This window comes from Triticum dicoccoides, chromosome 3A (assembly GCF_002162155.2).
Source record: "Triticum dicoccoides isolate Atlit2015 ecotype Zavitan chromosome 3A, WEW_v2.0, whole genome shotgun sequence".
Lineage (NCBI taxonomy): Eukaryota > Viridiplantae > Streptophyta > Magnoliopsida > Poales > Poaceae > Triticum > Triticum dicoccoides.
This window is the reverse complement of record NC_041384.1, coordinates 31,247,806-31,272,862: the sequence shown is the minus strand read 5'-3', so window position 1 is coordinate 31,272,862 and position 25,057 is coordinate 31,247,806. Positions and strand designations below refer to the sequence as shown.

At 41.5% G+C, this 25,057-nt stretch overlaps 1 protein-coding gene across 1 annotated transcript; it reads right to left on the bottom strand.

Moving 5' to 3' along the window:
• Positions 1 to 17,533: 17,533 nt before the first annotated feature.
• Positions 17,534 to 19,020, bottom strand: LOC119266851 (putative AP2/ERF and B3 domain-containing protein Os01g0140700). The gene has a single exon (XM_037548126.1). The coding sequence runs from the start codon at positions 18,892 to 18,894 to the stop codon at positions 17,932 to 17,934; it is 963 nt and encodes a 320-aa protein (XP_037404023.1). The 5' UTR covers positions 18,895 to 19,020; the 3' UTR covers positions 17,534 to 17,931.
• Positions 19,021 to 25,057: the final 6,037 nt, after the last annotated feature.

Here is a 25,057-nt window from a genome sequence, read left to right as displayed (position 1 = left end):
CCCCCTCCCGGAGGGAAGTTTCCCCTGCAGAACAGCTCCGCCAGAGCCCTAGATTGGTTCCGCCAAGGTTCTGCCTCATGGCGGCGGAGTCTCGTCCCGAAAGCTTGCTTATGATTTTTTTTTCCTCGAAGAAAGACTCCATATAGCAGAAGATGTGCATCGGAGGGCCACCAAGGGGGCCATGAGGCACGGGGGTGCGCCCAGGGGGTAGGGCGCGCCCCCCACCCTCATGGCTGGTAGGTGGCCCCCTCTGGTACATCTTGCGCTCGGTATTTTTTATATATTCTGGAAATAACTTCCGTGAAGTTTCAGGACTTTTGGAGCTGTGCAGAATAGGTCTCTAATATTTGCTCCTTTTCCAGCCTAGAGTCCCAGTTGCTGGCATTCTCCCTCTTTATGTAAACCTTGTAAAATAAGAGAGAATAGGCATAAGTATTGTGACATAATGTGTAATAACAGCCCATAATGCAATAAATATCGATATAAAAGCATGATGCAAAATGGACGTATCAACTCCCCCAAGCTTAGACCTCGCTTGTCCTCAAGCAAAAGCCGAAATCAAAAAATATGTCCACATGTTTAGAGATAGAGGTGTCGATAAAAATAAAATACGGACATTAGGACATCATGATCATTCTTAGAACATCAATATATATATATATATATATATATATATATATTGTCATATGATCTCTTATGCTAAAGTAACAATTCAATCACAATTTCAAGTATGAATCATAAACTTCATTGAGAACCAACAAACTCTAATCTCAGTCATTGAGGCAATTGCAATTTGTCATAACATAGGAAAGAGTCAATATAAGAGCTTTTCAGCAAGTCCACATACTCAACCATCTTTTAGTCTTTCACAATTGCTAACACTCACGCAATATGTATGGGTATGAAGTTTTAATCGAACACAGAGAAAGATTGGGGCTTATAGTTTTGCCTCCCAACGTTTTACCTCAAGGGTAATGTCAACAATAATAGTTCATGAAGACTCACATCCAATTAGCTATATATATCAGGATCTTTCCAACACATTGTGCTTGCCAAAGGATAAAATGTAAAAAGGAAAGGTGAAGATCACCATGACTCTTATGTAAGGTAGAATATAAAAGTAAAAGATAGGCCCTTCGCAGAGGGAAGCAGAGGTTGTCATGAGCTTTTATGGTTGGATGCACGAAATCTTAATGCAAAAGGACGTCACTTTATATTGCCACTTGTGACATGGACCTTTATTATGCAGTCCATCGCTTTTATTTCTTCCATATCACAAGATCTTATAAAGATTATTTTCTCCGCACTAATAAGTCATACATATTTAGAGAGCAATTTTTATTGCTTGCACCGATGACAACTTACTTGAAGGATCTTACTCAATCCATAGGTAGGTATGGTGGACTCTCATGGAAAAACTGGGTTTAGGGATATTTGGAAGCACAAGTAGTATCTCTACTTGGTAGGAAGAAATTGGCTAGCATGAGAGGGAAAGGAAAGCTCAACATGTTGGATGATCCATGACAATATAATTTATCTCAGATGTAAGAAAACATAACCCATTATGTTGTCTTCCTTGTCCAATGTCAACTCTTAGCGTGTCATATTTTAATGAGTGCTCACAATCATAAAAGATGTCCAAGATAGTATATTTACATGTGAACCTCTCTTTCTTTATTACTTCCTATTAATTGCAACGATGACCAAAACTATGTTTGTCAACTCTCAACAACTTTTATTCATCACACTGTTTATAGGTGAGCTCATTACTTTCCATAAGATCCATATGATCTCTTTGTTTCTTTTTATTCTTTCTCTTTTATTTTATTAATTCACTCAAGATCATAGAAAAATAATCAAGCCCTTGACTCAACACTAATCTTTATTATATGGCTCACGGACTTGATTACATAGAGGGACCATGAAGAAAAACTCACAACTAGGTCGTACTAAAGATTTATTCTACTAGATCAAGATATTACTAAAAGGATCGAACTAAGAAAAAGGTAAAGATAAAAGTGATGGTGATACGATACCAGGGCACTCCCCCAAGCTTGGCAGTTGCCATGGGGAGTGCCCATACCCATGTGATTATGTCTCCTTCTTTGTTGGTGAAGAAGATGATGGTTTTGTGGATGGCGTAGGCTTCTTCCTTAATTTGCGCTTGAGGACAGAATTTTGATCCCTCAGGTCATCAATCTCCTGCTCCAGGCTTAATATCTTTTTGCATAATTCCTTCTTGTTTTCCTGCAAGAGGCGAAAAGGGATAAACTCGATCTTAAGTTTCTTTGCTCTATCAGGGAGGCTTGACTTTTTGAACTCCACATGCATGTCCCCAGGTTGAGCTAATGGGACTTCATCTTCATCTGAGCTCGTTTCCTCCTTTTCCTTGGGTTCATAGTCCTCTTCTTCTTCCGTAGTCCAACCAGAATGTTCCAAATCCCCATAGACCTTAGAATCTGCAAGGTAATCAGCCACATAGCTTTCTCCTTACGAATCCCGGGACGACATGTTGCTCTAATCTGCAGCAGGACAGCTCAAAACAAAGACAGGAGATATTTGCGTGATACGGTGGTCAAAACCTTCGGGAGATTATATAATGAATTTTTACCGACCAAAAGAAGTATTGTGCAAGAAAGCGGAGTCCGGAGAGAACACGAGGTGCCCACGAGGCAGGGGGCGCGCCCAGGGGGTGTAGGGCGTGCCTCCCACCCTCGTGGAAGCCCCGTGTCCTTTCTGGTCTGCCTCTTATTTTCCTATTTTCTTGAGTATTCCAAAACGAAGAAATATTACCATTAGAACTGTTTTGGAGTCGGTTTACTTACCGTACCCCTTACCTATTCCTTTTCGGAGTCTGAAACATTCTGGAAAGTGTCCCTTATGTATTCCTCCGGGGTTACGGTTTCAATAATATTAGTTTCAACATTTATGGGATTACCCGAGATATAGTGTTTGATTCTTTGACCGTTCACCACCTTCGGATTTGCGCCTTCGAAATTGTTGATTTTTATGGCACCGGAACGATAGACCTCCTCGATAACGTATGGACCTTCCCATTTAGAGAGAAGTTTTCCTGCAAAAACTCTTAAACGAGAGTTGCATAACAATACATAATCACCTACATTGAACTCACGCTTTTGTATCCTTTTATCATGCCATCTTTTAACCTTTTCTTTAAACAGCTTAGCATTTTCATAAGCATTGGTTCTCTATTCGTCAAGTGAGCTAATGTCAAATAAGCTCTTCTCACCGACAAGTTTGAAATCATAATTGAGCTCTTTAATGGCCCAATATACCTTACGTTCTAGTTCAAGAGGTAAGTGACATGCTTTACCATAAACCATTTTATACGGAGACATACCCATAGGATTTTTATATGCAGTTCTATAGGCCCATAAGGCATCATCAAGTTTCTTGGACCAATTCTTTCTAGATCTATTAACAGTCTTTTGCAAAATTAAATTGAGCTATCTATTACTCAATTCTACTTGACCACTAGACTGTGGGTGATAAGGAGATGCAATTCTACGATTAACGTGATACTTAGCAAGCATTTTACGAAAGGCACCATGAATAAAATGTGAACCACCACCAGTCATTAAGTATCTAGGGACTCCAAACCTTGGAAAAATAACTTCTTTAAGCATCTTAATAGAGGTGTTATGATCAGCACTACTAGTTGGAATAGCTTCTACCCACTTAGTAACGTAATCAACAGCAACTAAAATATGTGTATACCCATTAGAGGAAGGAAAGGGTCCCATATATTCAAAGCCCCAAACATCAAATGGTTCAGTAACCAGTGAATAATTCATAGGCATTTCTTGACGTCTACTAATATTACCAATTCTTTGACATTCATCACAAGACAAGACAAACTTACGGGCATCCTTGAAGAGAGTAGGCCAATAAAAACCGGATTGTAATACCTTGTGTGCAGTTCTATCTCCAGCATGGTGTCCTCCATAGGCTTCGGAGTGACACTTGCATAGAATCTGTTCCTGTTCATGCTCAGGTACACAACGTTTAATAAAACCATCCACTCCTTCTTTATAAAGATGTGGGTCATCCCAAAAGTAATGTCTCAAATCATAGAAGAACTTTTTCTTTTGCTGGTATGTGAAACTAGGTGGTATAAATTTAGCAACAATATAATTAGCATACCATGGAGCAGTTTGAGAAGCATTTATGGCATTTAATTGTTCATTAGGAAAGCTATCATCAATAGGTAGTGGGTCATCAAGAACACTTTCTAACCTAGACAGGTTGTCTGCAACGTGGTTCTCAGCTCCCTTTCTATCAATAATATGCAAATCAAATTCTTGTAGCAAGAGAACCCATCTAATAAGTCTAGGTTTGGCATCTTTCTTTTCCATAAGGTATTTAATAGTAGCATGATCAGTGTGAATAGTTACTTTAGAATCAACAATATAAGGTCTGAACTTATCACAAGCAAATACAACTGCTAAAAATTCCTTTTCAGTAGTAGCATAATTTCTCTAGGCATTGTCTAGAGTTTTACTAGCGTATTAAATAACATTTAATTTCTTATCAACTCTTTGCCCTAGAACAGCACCTACAGCATAATCACTAGCATCACAAATAATATCAAAGGGTAAATTCCAATCAGGTGGCTGAACAATAGGTGCAGAAATCAATGCTTTCTTAAGTATTTCAAATGCTTCTACACAATCATCATCAAAGACAAAAGGAATATCTTTTTGTAATATATTAGTCAGAGGCCGAGAAATTTTTGAGAAGTCCTTAATGAACCTCCTATAAAAACCGGTGTCACCCAGAAAACTTCTTATACCTTTGTTGTCCTTGGGACACGGCATCTTTTCAATAGAATCAACTTTAGCTTTGTCAACTTCAATACCTCTTTCAGAAATTTTATGCCCCAAGACAATACCTTCATTGACCATAAAGTGGCACTTCTCCCAATTCAAGACAAGATTAGTTTCTTCACATCTCTGCAAAACTCGATCAAGGTTGTTTAAGCAATCATCAAAAGAGGATCCATAAACGGAGAAATCGTCCATGAAAACCTCACATATATTTTCACAAAAGTCAGAGAATATAGCCATCATGCATCTTTGAAAGATAGCAGGTGCATTACATAAACCAAAAGGCATACGTCCATAAGCAAAAGTACCGAAAGGGCAAGTAAAAGTGGTCTTTGATTGATCATCAGCTGACACAGGTATTTGAGAGAAGCCAGAGTAACCATCTAGAAAACAAAAATGTGTATGTTTGGATAATCTTTCTAGCATTTGATCAGTAAAAGGCAAAGGGTAATGATCTTTTTTAGTAGCCTTATTTAATTTGCGGAAATCAATTACCATCCTATAACATGTAATAATTCTTTGTGGGGTCAATTCATCTTTATCATTAGGGACAACAGTAATACCTCCCTTCTTAGGGACACAATGGACAGGACTTACCCACTTACTATCAGCAATGGGATAAATTATACTTGCCTCAAGGAGCTTTAATATTTCTTTTCTTACCACTTCTTTCATCTTAGGATTCAGCCGTCGTTGGTGATCAATAACTGGTTTGGCCTCTTCCTCCAAATTTATTTTATGTTGACATAGAGTGGGACTAATGCCCTTAAGATCATCAAGAGTATATCCAATAGCAGCACGGTGCTTCTTCAGAGTTTTCAATAATTTCTCTTCCTCTTTCTCTGAAAGGTTAGTACTAATAATAACAGGATATATTTTCTTCTCATCAAGATAAGCATATTTAAGAATATCAGGTAATGGTTTAAGCTCAAACACGGGATCATCCTTGGGTGGAGGAGGATCCCCTAGGATTTCAACATGAAAATTGTGTTTCAGAATAGGTCCCTGTTTAAAGAATACTTCATCTATTTCCCTTCTTTCATTCATGAACATATTATTTTCATGGTCTAGCAAATATTGTTCTAATGGATCAGTAGGAGGCACAACAATAGAAGAAAGACCAATAATTTCATCTTTACTAGGCAATTCTTTATCATGGGGTTGTCTACGAAATTTAGAAAAAATAAACTCATGAGACATATCATCCAAACCAATAGTAACAACATCCTTCTTGCAATCTATCTTAGCATTAACATTGTTCAAGAAGGGTCTACCAAATATAATGGGACAAAAGCTATCTTGAGGGGAACCAAGAACAAGAAAATCAGCAGGATATTTAGCCTTCCCACGCAAGACTTCAACGTCTCTAACAATCCCAATTGGTGAAATAGTATCTCTATTAGCAAGCTTAATGGTAACATCAATACCTTCTATCTCAGCTGGTGCAATATCATGCATAATTTCTTCGTATAAGGAAATAGGTATTGCACTGGCACTAGCACCCATATCACACAAGCCATGATAACAATGATCTCCTATTTTAACAGAAATAACTGGCATGCCTACCACATGTATATGTTTATCTTTAGCACCAAGTTTAGCAATTCTAGCAGTCCCATCATAGAAATAAATAACATGCCCATCGATATTATCAGCCAGAAGATCTTTAGCAATAGCAATATTAAGTTCAACTTTAACTTGCTCAGGAGGTGTATAAGTTCTAATGTTACTTTTACGAAACACAGTTGAAGCTTTAGCATGATCCTTTATTCTAACAGGGAAAGGTGGTTTCTCAACATAAGCAGTGGGAACAACAGGATCATTATAAGTGATAGTCTTTCCGTCAACTTTAATAGGTGCAACTACTTTTTTTTCAATGGGAGGATTATATTTAAACCACTTCTCCTAGGGGAGATCAACATGGGTAGCAAAGGATTCACAGAAACAAGCTACTATCTCAGACTCAAGTCCATATTTAGTGCTAAATTTACGGAAAACATCGGTATCCATAAAAAATTTAACACAATCAAACATAGGTGTTATACCTGACTCTTTACCTTCGTCGAGATCCCAATCTTCAGAGTTACGTTTGGTTCTCTCCAATAAATTCCATTTGTATTCAATAGTCTTCATCATAAAGGAACCATTACAAGAAGTATCGAGCATGGAGCGATTGTTGTCAGAAAGCCGAGCATAAAATTTTTGAATAATCATTTCTCTTGAGAGCTCATGATTGGGGCATGAATATAACATTGACTTAAGCCTCCCGCAAGCTTGAGCGATGCTTTCTCCTTCGTGAGGCCAAAAATTATATATATAAATACGATCACGATGAACAAGATGCATAGGATAAAATTTCTGATGAAATTCCAATTTCAATCGCTTATAGTCCCATGATCCCATATCATCACATAGCCTATACCATGTCAATGCATCTCCCTTCAAAGATAAAGGGAAGACCTTCTTCTTGATAACATCATCGGTCATACCTGCAAGCTTAAATAATCCAAAAACTTCATCCACATAGATTAAGTGTGAGTCGGGATGCAGTGTTCCATCTCCTACAAAAGGATTAGCTAGCAGTTTCTCTATCATACCCGAAGGAATTTCGAAGTAAATATTTTCATTTTTAGTAGGTCCAGTAGGTTGAGGAGCAACTCTTTGCTCTACTGGTCGGGGTATAGATACCCCGAATAAACCCCTCAAAGGATTATGTTCCATAGTAGCAAGTGACAATAAATTTCAGCACACTATATAAATTTTTCCTTACCAAATTCCACCTACCAAAGGCGCTTCACTCCCCGGCAACGGCACCAGAAAAGAGTCTTGATGACCAACAAGTATAGGGGATCTATCATAGTCCTTTCGATAATTAAGAGTGTCGAACCCAACGAGGAGCAGAAGGAAATGATAAGCAGTTTTCAGTAAGGTATTCTCTGCTAGCACTGAAATTATCGGTAACAGATAGTTTTGTGATAAGGTAATTTTTAACGGGTAACTAGTAATAAAAGTAAATAAGGTGCAGCAAGATGGCCCAATCCTTTTTGTAGCAAAGAACAAGCCTGGACAAACTCTTATATAAAGGAAAGCGCTCCCGAGGACACATGGGAATTATCGTCAAGTTAGTTTTCATCACGTGCTTGGGTAATTATTACTCCCCAATTACGATTAACCCCTATTGCAAGCTAGTTTTCATTCGCGTTCGGTACTTTGATAATTTGATATGTGGGTGGACCGGTGCTTGGGTACTGTCCTTCCATGGACAAGCATCCCACTTATGATTAACCCCTATTGCAAGCATCCGCAACTACAAAAGAAGTATTAAGGTAAACCTAACCATAGCGTGAAACATATGGATCCAAATCAGCCCCTTATGAAGCAAATCATAAACTAGGGTTTAAGCTTCTGTCACTCTAGCAACCCATCATCTACTTATTACTCCCCAATGCATTCCTCTAAGCCCAAACAATGTTGAAGTGTCATGTAGTCGACGTTCAAATAACACCACTAGAGAAAAAGACAACATACATCTCATCAAAATATCGAACGAATACCAAATTCACATGGCTACTTATAGCAATACTTCTCCCATGTCCTCAGTAACAAACGTAACTACTCACAAATCATATTCATGTTCATAATCAGAGGGGTATTAATATGCATAAAGGATCTGAACATATGATCTTCCACCGAATAAACCAACTAGCATCAACTACAAAGAGTAATCAACACTACTAGCAACCCACAGGTACCAATCTGAGGTTTTGGGACAAAGATTGGATACAAGAGATGAACTAGGGTTTGAGATGAGATGGTGCTGGTGAAGATGTTGATAGATATTGACCCCCTCCCGATGAGAGGATCGATGGTGATGATTTCCCCCTCCCAGAGGGAAGTTTCCCCTGCAGAATAGCTCCGTCGGAGTCTTAGATTGGTTCCGCCAAGGTTCAGCCTCGTAGCAGCGGAGTTTCGTCCCGTGAGCTAGCTTATGATTTTTTCCTAGACGAAAGACCTCACATAGCAGAAGATGGGCATTAGAGGGCTGCCAGAGGGCCCACGAGGCAGGGGGCGCACCCAGGGGGTAGGGCACGCCCCCCACCCTCGTGGATGGTGGGTGGGCCCCCTCGGGTACTTCCTTCGCCCAATATTTTTTATATATTCTAAAACATGCTCCCGTGAAGTTTCAGGACTTTTGGAGTTGTGCAGAATAGGTCTCTAATATTTGCTCCTTTTCCAGCCCAGAATTCCAGCTGCCGGCATTCTCCCTCTTCATGTAAACCATGTAAAATAAGAGAGAATAGGCAAAATTATTGTGACATAATGTGTAATAACATCCCATAATGCAATAAATATCAATATAAAAGCATGATGCAAAATGGACGTATCACAACTTCGTGTACTTCGTTTGTGTCCAACGACCAGACCAAGACCGCTTATGAAACCCCACTTTTATCAATACTTCATCCATATTCGCAATATTCAGATTGCTTAATCATAATCTTGCTTGTTTTTTGATTGCTTGCAGGAACAGACCTTCGTGGTCAGGTTGATCATGTTCCATCGTGATCAATAATCTCTCGGAGTTGGTTTAGTGATTGCTAAGGCGCAATGTCGTTGCACGTTTGTAGTCGTATCGTCAAAGTCTTCTCCACCAAATCGATAGTTATCATCTCATCGAAAGATCGGGCCCCTCGCCTCTATCAAGTGGTATCAGAGCTCCAGGTTGCTTAGTGAGATTTTACAGTTTTTCGTAGTTTAGATCGAGTTTGTTCTTCATACCTATAGTACACAAAAAAGCCAAAAAACATTTAGGGTAGTTCATCCGCTCCGAACCAGTCTGAGCCTTTGCATAGTCTTTTCAGTATGTTGCTTTGTTGAATTTGTGGTTGCATCGTTGTGTCAAGTTGCTGGTCTTAGCATCTAGTCTTTTAGAGTTTCGAGTTCTGGTCATAAGTTGTCACGCCACCACCGCACCATCATCATCGCCCCTGCCATCTACCACCACCTCTTATCCGCCACCACTCTGAATCTGTATCCATATACCACCACCAATTTGTATCCATATAGCACAGATTGAGCATCAAATTGACTTAATTCTCGGTGCATCACTACCCAACCGTGCACCATACCGTACCAATCCATAGGAGATGAAGGATATTATGCGTCAAGTACAGGAGCTGCTCGACAAAGGTTATATGCGCGGATCTCTTAGTCCTTGTGTTGTTCCTATTATACTAGTGTCTAAAAAGGATGGTACGTCGTGTATGTGTGTTGATTGTAGAGGCATTAATAATATTATTATTCGTTATCCTCATCCTATTCCTAGGCTAGATGTTATGCTTGATGAATTGAGTGGCTCTATTCTCCAAAGTTGATTTGCGTAGTGGATACCATCAAATTCGTATGAAATTGGGAGATGAATGGAAAACAGCATTTAAAACTAAGTTTGGTTTATATGAGTAGTTAGTCATGCCTTTTGGGTTAACTAATGCACCTAGTACTTTCATGAGACTAATGAACGAAGTTTTACGTGCTTTCATTGGACGATTTGTGGTAGTCTATTTTGATGATATACTGATTTATAGCAAATATTTGGAAGAACATTTGGAACACTTATGTGTTGTTTTTATAGGTCTATGTGATGCACGTTTGTTTGGTAACCTTGGGAAGTGCACCTTTTGCACCGACCGAGTATTTTTTCTTGGCTATGTTGTTACTCCACAGGGAATTGAAGTTGATAAAGCCAAGATTGAAGCTATTGAGAGTTGGCCGCAGCCCAAAACGGTCACACAAGTGAGGAGTTTTCTTGGACTCACTGGTTTCTATAGGCGTTTTGTGAGAGATTTTAACACCATTGCTGCACCTCTTAATGAGCTTACAAAAAAGGATATGCCTTTTGTTTGGGGTACCACACAGGAAGAAGCCTTCACGGTATTGAAAGATAAGTTGACAAATGCTCCTTTACTCCAACTTCCTGATTTTAATTAGGCTTTTGAGCTTGAATATGATGCTAGTGGAATTTGATTAGGAGGTGTGTTATTACAAGATGGCAAACATGTTGCACACTTTTCTGAAAAATTGAGTGGGCCTTGTCTGAACTATTCTACTTATGATAAAGAATGATATGCTCTTGTTCGGACCTTAGAAACATGGCAACATTATTTATGGCCCAAAGAATTTGTTATACATTCTAATCATGAATCTTTGAAACATACTAAAAGTCAAGCAAAACTGAACCATAGACATGCTAAATGGGTTGAATTCATTAAGACTTTCCCTTATGTCACTAAACACAAGAAGGGTAAAGAAAATGTTATTGCTGATGCATTGTCTCATCGTTATACTATGCTTTCACAACTTGAATTTAAAATATTTGGTTTGGAGACCGTCAAAGATCAATATGTGCATGATGCTGAATTTAAAGATGTATTGCAGAATTGTAAAGAAGGAAGAACGGGGAACAAGTTCATCGTTAATGATGGATTTGTGTTCCGCGCTAACAAGCTATGCATTCCAGCTAGCTCCGTTCGTCTTTTGTTGTTGCAAGAGGAGCATGGAGGAGGATTAATGGGACACTTTGACGTGAAAAAGACGGAGTACCTACTTGCTACAGATTTCTTTTGGCCAAAGATGAGACGGGATGTTGAGCGTTTTGTTGCTCGCTGCACTACATGTCAAAAAGCTAAGTCACAACTCAATCCTTATGGTTTATATATGCCTTTGCCTGTATCTAGTGTTACTTGGGAGGATATGTCTATGGACTTTGTTTTAGGTTTACCTCGAACAAAGAAGGGGAGGGATAGCATATTTGTTGTCGTGAATAGATTCGCAAAAATGGCACACTTTATACCATGTCATAAAAGTGATGATGCTGTTAATGTTGCTGATTTGTTCTTTCATGAAATTATTTGCTTGCATGATGTGCCAAATACTATTGTTTCAGATCGTGATACTAAATTTCTTAGCCACTTTTGGAGATGTTTATGGGCTAAGTTGGGGACTAAAATTCTTTTTAGTACTACTTGTCACCCCCAAACTGATGGACAAACTGAAGTAGTCAATAGAACATTGTCTACTATGCTTAGGGCTATTTTGAAAAATAATAAGAAAATGTGGGAAGAATGCTTGCCTCATATTGAATTTGCTTATAATCGTTCATTGCATTCTACTACTAAGATGTGCCCTTTTGAAATTGTGTATGGTTTCCTAACTCGTGCACATATTGATTTGTTGCTTCTTCCATCTTCGGAGAAGGTTAATTTTGATGCTAAAGAACGTGCTGAATTGATTTTAAAAATGCATGAGTTAACGAAGGAAAACATTGAGCGTATGAATGATAAATATAAACTTGCTGGAGATAAGGGTAGAAAACATGTTGTGTTTGCACCTGGAGATCTTGTTTGGTTACATTTGCGTAAGGATAGATTTCCTAATTTGCGTAAATCAAAGCTAATGCCATGTGCTGATGGTCCTTTTAAGGTGTTAGAGAAAATAAATGATAATGCATATAAACTTGAGCTGCCTGCAGCTATTGCGGTTAGTCCCACTTTTAACATTGCAGATTTGAAGCCTTAGTTGGGTGAGGACGATGAGCTTCCGTCAAGGACGACTTCATTTCAAGAAGGGGAGGATGATGAGGACATCAATACCATTTTTACACCCACAGCCCCTACTGCTATACATACTGGACCAATTACTAGAGCTCGCGCACGCCAATTAAATTATCAGGTACTTTCTTTTCTTAGTAATGATTCTAGTGTTCATGAGAATACGATGTTGCCTAAATTGGATACATTTGTTTTGCTTACAAATGAAGGGCTTGGCATGGATAAGAGGGATGAACACTGGAGCAATACCAAGCATGGAGATGATGGCATGCGCAAGGAGAACAAGAACGGAGTTACAAGTGATGATTTCAGCACTTTGAAGCCACCATAAGGAGTGTATGAAGTCTTGGACGAAATATACAAGATGTCACTTCATAAATTTCGTCCAGAGGCTATTCTAGGTGTTGCGTCACCTTATTATTGGGCCAGGCCCATGTAATTTCGAAATACTTGACTATAGGTTGTTTTTAGAGTTCGTATGTGTGGGGAAACAAGATATAGGGTTGGTTTCGGACCCCTCCACCAAGGGCCATGAAATCCCCCGCCCCCCATATCTTCCTCCATATATACAGCCCTTAGGGCACCGCTTAGACTTTGGGTTTTATTTAGTTAAAAGTTAGCCATCGCTGCACCTTCGTGTACTTCGTTTGTGTCCAACGACCAGACCAAGACCGCTCATGAAACCCCACTTTTATCAATACTTCATCCATATTCGCAATATTCAGATTGCTTAATCCTATTGTGTTGCTTGTTCTTCGATTGCTTGCAGGAATAAACCTTCGTGGTCAGGTTGATCGTGCTCCAGCGTGGTCAATAACCTTTCGGAGTTGGTTTAGCGATTGCTAAGGCGCAATGTCATTGCACGTTTGTAGTCGGATCATCAAAGTCGTCTCCACCAAATCGATAGTTATCATCTCATCAAAAGATCGGGCCCCTCGCCTCTATCAAACCGTCATTAACCACGCCCAGTAACGATCAAAGACTTTGACCCAACGGCAAGCCCCCGTTTGGGCTTTTGCAAGGCTGGGCCGTGCGGTGGAGGGGAAAAGTGAGGACTGTCATAGAGCGTGGGCAAAACTGAGGAGAACTAAGCAATGAGAGGCACAAAAATAGAAATCCCAAGATAATATATGAAGTGGAAGAGAGAAATAGAAGGGAAAAAACGTGCATGCGCTTAATTAAGAGGTGATTTCATAGGAGAAAGATATGATGTCTGAGTTGTCATAGATGTCTCTTATTCACAATTTTTTCTTATTTAATTTTAATCACGCCACAATTTTGGTATTAGATGCTAGAGATAACACTAAGAGATAAACCATTTCGCAACATATTTTATTGTCTCTAAATAACGTGGAATACAATGCCGCCTTATCAATCATTGAGAAAGCCCTTACTAGTTCTCATTGCGGTTGGGCGACAGGATACACAGTTGTTGAATGACACAAAGGCACCTGGCATGCACATCTGCTTGCTTGCGTGCGTTAGTTGATAAAGAAAATTAAGTGCCTAGTTGATGAAATGCGGGTCATGATCGCTAATGCCGGTCATTGATTCGCCGTGCATTTACATGCTGAACCATCACGTGTCCATGCATGAGAATGTCAGACAATCCGGTTGCATTATTGTTGGGTCAGGCTGGGACAGGCGTACGCAAAACTAGGTAGCTTTCACTATCTTGGTGCACCATAAAACAATATTAGACCTCAGATTGGAGTTCATCTACTTGTCTGAAACCACAAATCTAGATCGCATCATTATCATCTAGAAGGATATACTTCACACCTCTGGCACTACTCTTCCATTTATACCATAGAAATCCCGCAAATAAAGACATACGCATGTTGGACACTGGTCGATCGTCCTCTTTAATCCCCTGGAGGTTCATGAAATTATACCACTCCGTTTTATTGACTCTGCATACTAGTTTTGTCATAAGTTAAACTTTATAAACTCTTATCAAGATTACAGAAATAATTATTAACATCTACAATACCACACCATTAGATTTATCATTGAATATATTTCCGCGTCATATATACTTGTTATTGTCAATGGTCATATTGTTTTCTATAAACTTGGTCAAACTTTATAGAGTTTGACTTGGAGCAAAGCTAATATGTAGAGTAAGAACAGAGGGAGTACTGACTTGCTAATACTAATCACACTACTAATATTAATACTACACACTAATCACACTAATCTATTCTAGGAGTTTGTTGTCAACTTTGACATCATTATCGCCTCAAATGGAATTCATGTTTATAGAAGCAAAATAAAATTAAGTTTTGGGTCAGTTTCATCAATTATCTCTAGATTAATCCCTATAAATAAAGCGTAAAACTGACCCTAGAAATTTCACGGTTCGATGGTCGGGATCCTTAGAGAGCATTAAGAAGAGTGTGAAGATGGGATGCTTCCCGAGATAATAGTGTGGATGGGAGAGGAGGGGGTGGTACTGCGGTATCCGCATGGCCAGACGCACATACGGCGGGGGCTATGGGGATGGTAGCGCAATACCCCACATAGCTGGGCCCAAAGGACCGGATGGAATCCCCCTCCCCCCTAGGTTGATCAAGGAGTGCTACAACTGAGTGGTTCCCCACGTGGCCATAACCAAAAGCTTCCGGGTATAGAGCGTTCTCGGTGTATGTTGGGCGCATGGCTACGCGAGGATACAATGGAAGCAAGGTTCCCAACATGACTTGATCCATGTGTGGCCAGCATTTTAGGCTCTGATAGCATGATTCCCCGCATGGTCATGCGGATAACAGATGCCATTATTGTACCATGCATGACCATATTGACGTGTGGCTGGTGTAAGAAATGACGGTGGCATCGTGGGTGCAATAGTGCATTCAGTGTGGTGGTCACGGTGGATCAACTGTCGCCACTAGTATGAGTGCAGGGAAAGAGAGGGGTCGATTCCCTTAGAATTCCGGAGAGGTATATGTTTTATAGGAGTGAAGGGTGATGGATGTGGGCCTATGAGACTGATTTAGGCCATATTACCACTAAAGGGTGTGCATTAAGAGCCATTGGTGCAAATTACATCTATGAACTATTAAGTGGCTAGCAAAACCCACTAATTAAGTGAGTGAGTGTGTGGGGGGTGCGTGTGTGCCTATGATTGATGATGGCAGCTCTCATGGGTGGTATCACCGCCCGACGGTGAATATGATCCATCAATATTGTGTTGATCGACGAAAGGCAATCTTAACACTGCTGACAGGTTGTCCCTGCGACCATTAATGGAGATGCCATGGGGCTCCCGCCGAGTGATTACTACTGACGAGCAAGAAGTTGCTCCACGATGTTGTGCTCCATCGCTGACGAGCACCCTAGTGACCGATTAGGGAAGAGAATTCTTAAATTTATGGGTAATGTCCAATCTTGGAGCTCTATCATCAAACAAAATTTAGGTGTCTCGGCGATACTGGTGGTACGAAGCCCTACCCAAAATGTTAGGTTATGTGTAAGGGTATGTGAGGCTTTAAGATTATTGAATTCATGCTCCAACCAATTTGTCCAAAAGTAAGAACTGGTGAAGAGAGGCGGACAATATATTTCAACACCCTCTCACATCTAGGCTTATTTAGTCCTTAGACATGGGATCAATGTAGGCCGCACAATCCTTTTTAAATATTGTGTTGGCAAGGTCTTGAACTTGAGACCTCTTGGCTCTGATGCCATACTGAATTCATGCCCCAATTAGTTCATCCAAAAGTATGAATTGATGGAGAGAGGGGGGCAATATATTTTAATAGAGGTTACACCCTTGGTGAATCATTATTACCTAAATCACTCTTACCTCACATTTAATAGTATCGACCGACTTATCTATTGGTATCAAATGACACATAGACATAGAGATATAGACAATATCACATCGTACTTCTTTAAGGAATCCTTTTAAGCACTTATCATGAATTCACCTTCTCAGTTGGGTCAACCCCCCCCCCCCTCTTGACAGTATGGTTTTTTATTGACTTAAAGAGACACGTGACCTCATAAAGAGCTAATAAAATTGTCCTTAACCTTGTCGCCTCTTTACAATCCTTTTAGGGGTCACCATTTGACATTTTGATCTAACACATGGGACTAAACATGTCCAACACTTGATTAAGGCAATGCCTTCTTTATTTGTTTATATTGTCCATCATCCAAAATCCACTAGGGGGCCTAAACTATAGTTTCAACGGAACTTGTGCCCCCATTTGTGTCATATTGGTATGGTATTTTATCATATGTCCTTGTTTATTACATGATAGTATACACTTCTTCCCATGTTATTATCCTTCTTCTTCCTGTCACTCCTGCATAGTTACACTACATTGTTCGATGGTGCCCAATGTTCATCCCATTTAGAATAAATATTATAAATTAGTTCCGATTAACCTCTACAACTTTGCAATTTCACTTAAGTTACGAATATTTCCATAACGCTGCCATAATGGCGTCAAGATGATGTCACTAAGACAACCTTCTAATTCTCCGCAGTTTTCCCATCCAATTGTGGGATAATTAATCTTACGAAATACATTGAGATAATGAACGAACCATGTATCTCCTCATTTAGACAAACATCGGCAGATTTTTTGACAATACACATACTGATCCATGACCTTGATGCCCATCTCATTTGAAATTTGTTTAATTTAACCCCTTAAAAGCATGAATTAACCCATGCTGAACAAAGCGGCATTCCACATGTTGAGGTTTGATCACACATAACATTTCTCTAAATGATGTTTGACCATCTCACAGATTTTTCTTTTTCAGTCGAAAATGGGAGCACCTCGGCGTGTGTACCAGTTCATGCAGATTACCAATAGATTAATGTAGTCATATTGCTCTGATATCTTTTTCAGAATCAAAGTATAGATGCTTCTCTACATTATATAAATTCATTCCTGAGAAAAGGCTCTACAGCTCCTTTTTTATATATATGAAGTTTACAACTCCTTGTGTTTAGCGACTCCTGAATCAATGTGATAGTGTAAGATAGTCCTACAGCACTAGCATCACTGAATTGGGGAAAAAATCGATGAAGCACTGGGAATGGTAAAGATCGATCTCGTATAATAATAAAAATTAAAGGCTGCACAACAATCATGGCAATAGAACAAGATTTGGAGAACTAAAGGTAACCACATATTCAATAAGATCATCGCAAAAATTATGCAAAGTATTGTCGCCTTCTAATAACCCTCTGGAATAGTGGAATCTATTCAATAAGATCGACCATAGGCATACAAAATGTGCAAGGTATTGTACTCTCCCATATGGTGTCCTCTTGCTCCGATCTGTCTGCATTGATATCTTCTTCTATGGGTGTGATCATGTGATGTGATTAAATATTGTTATTGTCTATTCTTGCTTCCCGAAATGGAAATGTAGATCGAGTAGCCAGCAATCAATATATGCAATTGCAATCACACTAGTACGGCAGAAGACCAAGAGCTTACCGGCCGTGCCCTTCAGCCACCTGATGATCCCACCATCCCTCCACCGGCAATGTCAACGCCGAAGAGCTTGACGGCGACATGGCCTGTCTCATTCTCATTGGAAATCGCCGCGTCGGCAGCATCGTCATTCTTGTTCATCTTCTTGTAGTCGATGAAGAGCTGGTCCTCCGTGTCATTCCCGTACGCCGACCGGTAGAACGCCACGGTGTCGCCGGCGCGGAGGCCCGTCTCCTTGACGAAGCGGCTCCAGCCCTTGGTGAGCACGTAGCTCTGGCTGCTGTTCCAGTACGAGTAGCGGAAGCGCCACACCTTCCCCTCGCCGTCCTCGAAATTGAGCAGCACGCCCTTGCAGTTGCTGCCGGTGGCCGCCGCAGTGGTCGGAGGGAAGTGCTTCTCGGCGTGCTGCTTCGGCACCACCAGGCGGTTGAGCTTGCCGACGTCGCTCGGGGTCACGGCCTTCTCGAAGAGGAGCTCTCGCGCCCACGCCGGCGTCGGCTGCGCGCGCCCGCGGCCGCGGCGCAGGCCCTGCCGAAGCTCGTCGTCGTAGGTGTGCTTCCGGAGCATGTCCACGATCTCGGCCTTGGAGTGGTCGGCGAGGAAACCGAGCTCGGGATCGAGCTCGCTTCTGGACGACGAAGAGCCGGCCTCCTCCGCCGCCGGCGGGCGCTGGAAGTTGATGACGGCGTCCGGGCCACGGAAGCGCAGCGCGGCCACGTCGTAGGCGCGCGCGGCGGCGTCCTCGTCGGGGAACGTGCCGAGCCACACCCGCGAGTGCTTCTCGTAGATCTGCGCGCCCCACCGCCCGTTGGGCTGCGGCACGACGCCCTTGAACCGCGACGATGGAGCCGCCCGGGGCGGCGCCAACACCGGCGACGACGACGACTCCGCCGCATCCTCGGCCCCCGATTCCGCAGACGAGTACTCCATGTCGTTGTCGTCCTCCATGCCGTGGTTTGTCGCCTTGCCAGATGCCATCGTGGGGATTATTGTACCTGCATAGTTGGTGATTTCTTGTGTATATATTGAGATTGGTGCATGGTTGGTTGCTTCCAATTTTACACTTGCGCAGTTGCGCTGGATCGATTAGTGTGTAATTGTGTTTATGTTGCCGCTTATGTATGCTTTGCAGCATTACGCTGCTAAAATCCGTTATTTTATGCTACATAGACATGTGTGGTTGGCTTCTAGTGAACTTTTGGCACTAGGGTTGTCATTATTATGTCTTTGGCGGTAGATGTGCTTATGACTTGTGAGAATCTCTGGTCATTACTTAAATGCATTTTTGCCAATCCATATTAAAAATCTTTGTCCATGAATATATGTACACGCACAATGACATATGTAACGACAAGGGGGTTATGAAGTGTTCTTTTGCAACACGGGCACTAATGCATCATACTTAGCTGAAAAACTATCGAAGATACCTATGAAGAGTAAAAATTATGATGAAGAAGGCTATCGTGTTAAAATTAAGAAAATTCATGCAATAAATACTCTGGAAATTGTTATCTCTCAATCAACTATTGATAGCCGTCTGGTCAAATTTTATTGTAGTTGCGTGTAGCCTGGCGTCTAGGTTAGATGATTCTTAGTGGAAACTCAGAAAATATTATTTCTTGGATGACTAGGAAATATAGGTAAACGAATAAATCGCCGAGTAACTACAAAAATCATGACAAGAATGATGACAGACTAGTCGGCATTCAAGGAGTAGTTGTTCAAGTTGCACGGTCATAGAGGAGGGTACATGACTTGTTTGCCATCTCAACATACTCAGAAACCTATGAAAAAACAAACTATTGTCAATGTGAGAAAATTGGGAGGACGATAAGTTTGGTTGTTACCACCACCACATAAGTAACAGGGTAAGCGATGAATGTCTCTGTCTTGAAAATCAATCTAACTTTAGGATTGTTTTGGTACTCTTAACATATTGGGGGTGGCTTTTCTGGGAAGACATTATATATGGGTTGTTTTTCCTTAGGGATCAAGCATTGGTTGTGGTAGGTATTGCACGGGTAAAAAAAACATATATAGAGAGAGAACAAGCAATATGTATAGGCTCACAAACTATGATCAATATTTTTCTTCAAATAATAACATGGTCTCCTAACTGTGAGATGTCACATCAGTGTGGGTCATCTGAGTTACTTGAGGATGAAAATTGATCCCTCGGTTTAGAAATACATGTCGTTTTAGAAATGGGCGCAATCTCCCACATGTAACTATGGCCATTGCTTTTCCCATGTCAGTTCTAGTGATATTATTATCACTTACTACATCTTAATACTTTCTGTGTATATTTTCACTTAATGTTGGTAATGTTTTCACTCCGAGTTGGTGATGTTTGGCTGCAAGTATTCTAGGATGACATGCATTCACATACAGATGCCGTATATATGTGTAGGTCAGCTTCCACTTTGCGGGTGGAATGTACATAGTGAAATTTCACCATAAAATATATATTTCATACTTGTGATATGCAAATAACTCATATTAACACATGTTTTGCTGGTCAAATTGCACACCTAAAAAATTGTGCCCGACATATATTCCTGTCCGGAGAGAGTATGGAAAGTTTCATTGTTCACTCCAGAAGCTGGATAAATAATCTCTGATTAACAACTACTACTCCCTCAGTTTTTATTTGCCCCGGATATTAACTTTGTTTGAAGTCAAACGGTATAAACTTTCACCAAGTTTATAGAAGAAGAAATATTAACTTACAATAGCCTTCTTGCTATCTGAAACCATTAGATTCGTTATTCAATATATTTTCAAATCATATAGATTTGCTATCTGAAATGTTCATATTGTTTTCTATAGACATGGTCAAATTTTATAAAGTTTGACTTCAGTCGAAGCTAATATGCGGAGTAAATAAAAACGGAGTGAGTATTTCATTCGCTTTCACAGTTTAAGAAGTGATCGTAGCACCAGTGCCACATTTCAATAATTGAGATACAAGTGCACTCAAGTAGTCAAGTTGATACTACATTCTCCTCGCAAAAAAAAAAGAGTTGATACTACATTCAGAGGATGAAAGTGCAAGTCTGGTGCTACAGCCCATTGGATGTTACTACAACTACTTCCAAGTACTCGCTCCGTCCCAAAATAAGTGTCTCAACTTTGTACTTGTACTAAAGTTGAGAGACATATTTTGGGACGGAGGGAGTAAAAAAAAGAAAATGTCTAGGTTCACAGGCAGCCCGCACCTGTATTCTGGTGGTCAAAATCCACACACTCTATTCTCAAAAAAAAAAAATCCACACACTCTATTGTACTATATGTATCCATGTATGTTGTCACGGGGTACGGTGCTGTGCACCTAATGATTCCCCCAAGCAAGCAAGATGGCCAAGTTGATACTTTTACTGGTTGGGAGGATGAACGTGCAAGTGTGGTGGCCCAGCCCATTGGATGTTACTAGCTGCCTCCAGGTAGTAAAAACCAGGCTAGTTCTATAGGCAGTGTGGCCATCTCCGGCACCGGTATTCCGGTGGTCAAGATCCACAGCCTGAGTAGTACATATATATCCATGTTGGTGTTGGCACCCGGGGTACTGTGCACCTGATGATTGCCCCAAAGCAAGCAGGATGCCCAAGTGGAAGCAGCAGATGGGTTCATCCATATGCAAGCAGCGGCCCAGTGGGGGATAGGGGTTAGCTAGTGGGGAGAGGAGTGTGGAACCTGGCTGGATGTGGAGAGGGGGGACTAGATTCACACCCCCTTGAGAACCCTTTGGCCCCATCTATCCATCCATGAATTAGCTGTCGCACATCGTTGATGTTGGTGGTTACGAATATCTAGCTGCATTTTGATGCCGACTTTAGTTGAGATCGATGGATGGATCTCCCATTAATGATTGAAGTTTTGCATCTGCTATTTTTCGTCCACACCGACTGATGTTGAAGAATTAGCAGATGAGCTGTGATTAGAGTTTTCCGGGAATTTATCAAGTTTCAGTCAATTTCATGGAGACCAGCCACAACATAACTGTGAGACTGTGACAGGGCGATGCGGCCGGTCGGGGTGTCCCGGCGAGGCTGAACTAGGACCTCGCTGGGCACGGGACGACGCGGTCGGCCGCGCCCGTCGCCGACAGGCGAGGACGAGGGTTCACAAGTGTGGATGGAGGGCCTTTTTTATTGGGCAGTACTCTGCGCTAGCGCACCGGCGGTGTTTCGGCCGGTCAAACCAGAGCCGCTTGATCTGGACGCGCGTAACCGTCAGATCTGCCCCGCATCTCCTATCGTCATCCTCCCTCACAGGAAAAAAGAGGAGAAAAAAAGAGCAAGCGCCGCCGCCGCTCGCGGGATCCCGCACGCTGGCCCGCGCTGCTGTTGCTTGGACCACCGTTGCCCCTGCTCGTCGCCGGCGCTCGCAGCCTCACCGCCGCCGGCGAACCAAAACACCACCCGCCTTCACCGCCGATACCGAAGCGAAAAATGCCGGTTCCAGCAAAATCAAAAGACGGTGGTAGCAATTTTTAGGATGGTTCCAGCAAAAACAAAACAAAAACAAGGATGGTAGCAAAAACTCGTCTTGAGCTCGGGCATCACCTAGCGGCAGCCAAATGGTGTGGCAAGGGTCAAATGATAAACATCGAGAGCCTTGGCCAGTACCCCGACGGAGACGGGGACGACGTGACTCGCCATGGCGTGGCAATCCAAGGAGAGGCAGATCGAGGGCGTGTGGCATGAGGAGAAACAAGATAAACAATAATGATTCTGAAGTGAAAGATGAAGATGGAGCCGCTGGATTTTAATCCAATGGCTCTAGAGAAAACGATTGTATCTTTAAAAAAAGATCTTGCACAACTTACTCAGGGCATCTTCAATGTTGGTCCGCAAATTTGCTTCGGCGCATTCGCTAACAGGAGGACTAATCTGTGGGTACTCATGCGGGAGCCGGTCATCCAACCATAACTACAAATGTCTGTTCTTATTCACCTAAAAAAACAGCAAACAACTTTCCATCAAATTAGTAACCTTCCATGTAATTACATGTGAAAATCTTCCGTCAACTACTGATTAGGAAATTCCATCAGTGCACTATGTAATTTGGACCTTCCGCCATCCAACGAAGCAAAACAGTAGCTGGCGTGCACTATGTGATTTGACCTTCCGCCATCTAAAGAAGAAAAGCAAAGGAGCTTCCGTCATTCACTCCTATCCTATGTGATTACTGATTAATAGTATTACGTGATTATCTGTAGCTTTCACCATCATGTCTAGCTAGCTTCGGTCAAATCCATCATGTGCTTCCGCCAAATCCTAAGGTAGCACTACTAGCTTTCGTCAAAATGCTACGCTAATTAACAGCCTTCCGCCGTCATGTGTTGGTGGCTTCCGTCAAGTAGCAAAAATTAGCAGTGCATCCGCATCCGAACAGAGAAGATGCATGTTGTCATTTGATTGATCAACGAATATCCAGACTCCCGCAAAGCCTCCCTCACCCTCCATCAGTTTGTCTTCAGTTTGCGAAAAAAGCACGTCCGGTTGGTAATCCGGACGAATATAGGACCGTGTTGGATGATAGAACACGTCCGAACAGCACCGTCCAGACGGATGTGGACGATTTGAGGATCTGCGTTGGGGATGTCTTTATAGTTGCTCCTTACAGTTTCAATAATGATACACTTTGGTAGCCAGCTTATGTAGGGTTGTAAGGGCTGCTTATGTAGGTGTGTGCACCGTCGAACGGGTCGGTCCAAGAGCATTTTGTCACTGGCGTACGTCTAATCGACCGCTCGATGCACGTACGTAGTGGTTGCTGGGACCCAATGCTCAGATGGCACGGTCACAAGAGTCGTAGTACTGGTACGTGACAGCCTGCAGGCTACTTCGAGGCCACCATCGATCGACCCTCTGGTGGCCTGCGGGGCATGCAGACTGCACCTGCACGCCGCATAGAGCACGGCACGTTGAGACAAACTAACGTACGTACCTCCAGAGGCGGAGCCAGGATTTAGGCATAAAGGAGGCGAGAAAGAAAAATAATCGTTTCTGATACACACACAACACACACAAAATATATAGTCTCAAAATTAGAATTGATATGAACGAAAACATATGTTTGGTAATAAAATGGGTTCAAATTATCATGTAGAATAGCTTGCTCCTCAAGTGGATTTGTGTTCTCAGTAATATTTTGAAACAATGAGCTTGTACAACGAATCTATTTTCCATGAAGCATTAAACAACAAGTGAAACTATATTTCTAAATTACAATCTTACCTAATTAGTAAAGAAAATCATTGATTTGAAATAAATTGTAATGATTCAGGATTACTCCATTCGTCCGTTCTTAGATATAAGTCTTTATAGAGATTTCACTATAAACTATATACGAAGCAAAATAAATGAATCTATCCTTCAAATGCATCTATACACATCCGTATATGGTTCATATTAAAATCTCTACAAAAACTTATTTTTAAGAACGGAAAGAATACTATATACCAGAATTCCTTGGAAGTCAATCTGTTGATGCGTGACGCGCTGTAGCAGATGAGTAGTTGTGATCTCTCTGAATTCTCTGGGGAGTGTAGTGCCCTCTGCCCTGTGCGGCTGTGCCACAACCAAAACGGCAGAAGCAGCGACAGGCTATGCTGCGACGGCGATGACAGCGCAAAGACGTACGTATGGAGTGGGATCCGGCTTGCCTGCTCCCTCTCCATGCTCCTATCCGTGCTCCCATTTCATCCTACAGTTGTTTTTTTTTATTTTACTTTCTAATTTAATCATCCCCTCCCCCCTGATTTTAAGGGGGTGGGCCCGGACCTTATTTTGTTCCAATCAAATCAAGCCACCTACGTGAGAGCACGGATGAGCACACGCGCGGGGAGCAGACAAATCCCGTCCGTATGGAGCCAGCAGACCTAGAAGCCAGGAACGTAATTACGGGAAGGTAAGGAATTAACTACATGATCTGGATCTTATCTTTTTTCTCACAGGTTATTTTTAGGGTCGTTTTTTTCTTACACGTATGTACAACTAGCGATGAAGGGATGCTTTGGGCCTTTGAGAAGTTGCCATGCTAGGCCATTAGCGCTAACTAGAACAAACAGGTCAGCCATGATATACGTATAAACTACAACTACCTAACGAGGCTTAATAGGAGGGGGGCGAGGCGA

Coding starts and splice junctions, on each gene's coding strand:
- LOC119266851 (XM_037548126.1), bottom strand. CDS start 18,894: ATGGCATCTGGCAAGGCGACAAACCACGGCATGGAGGACGACAACGAC.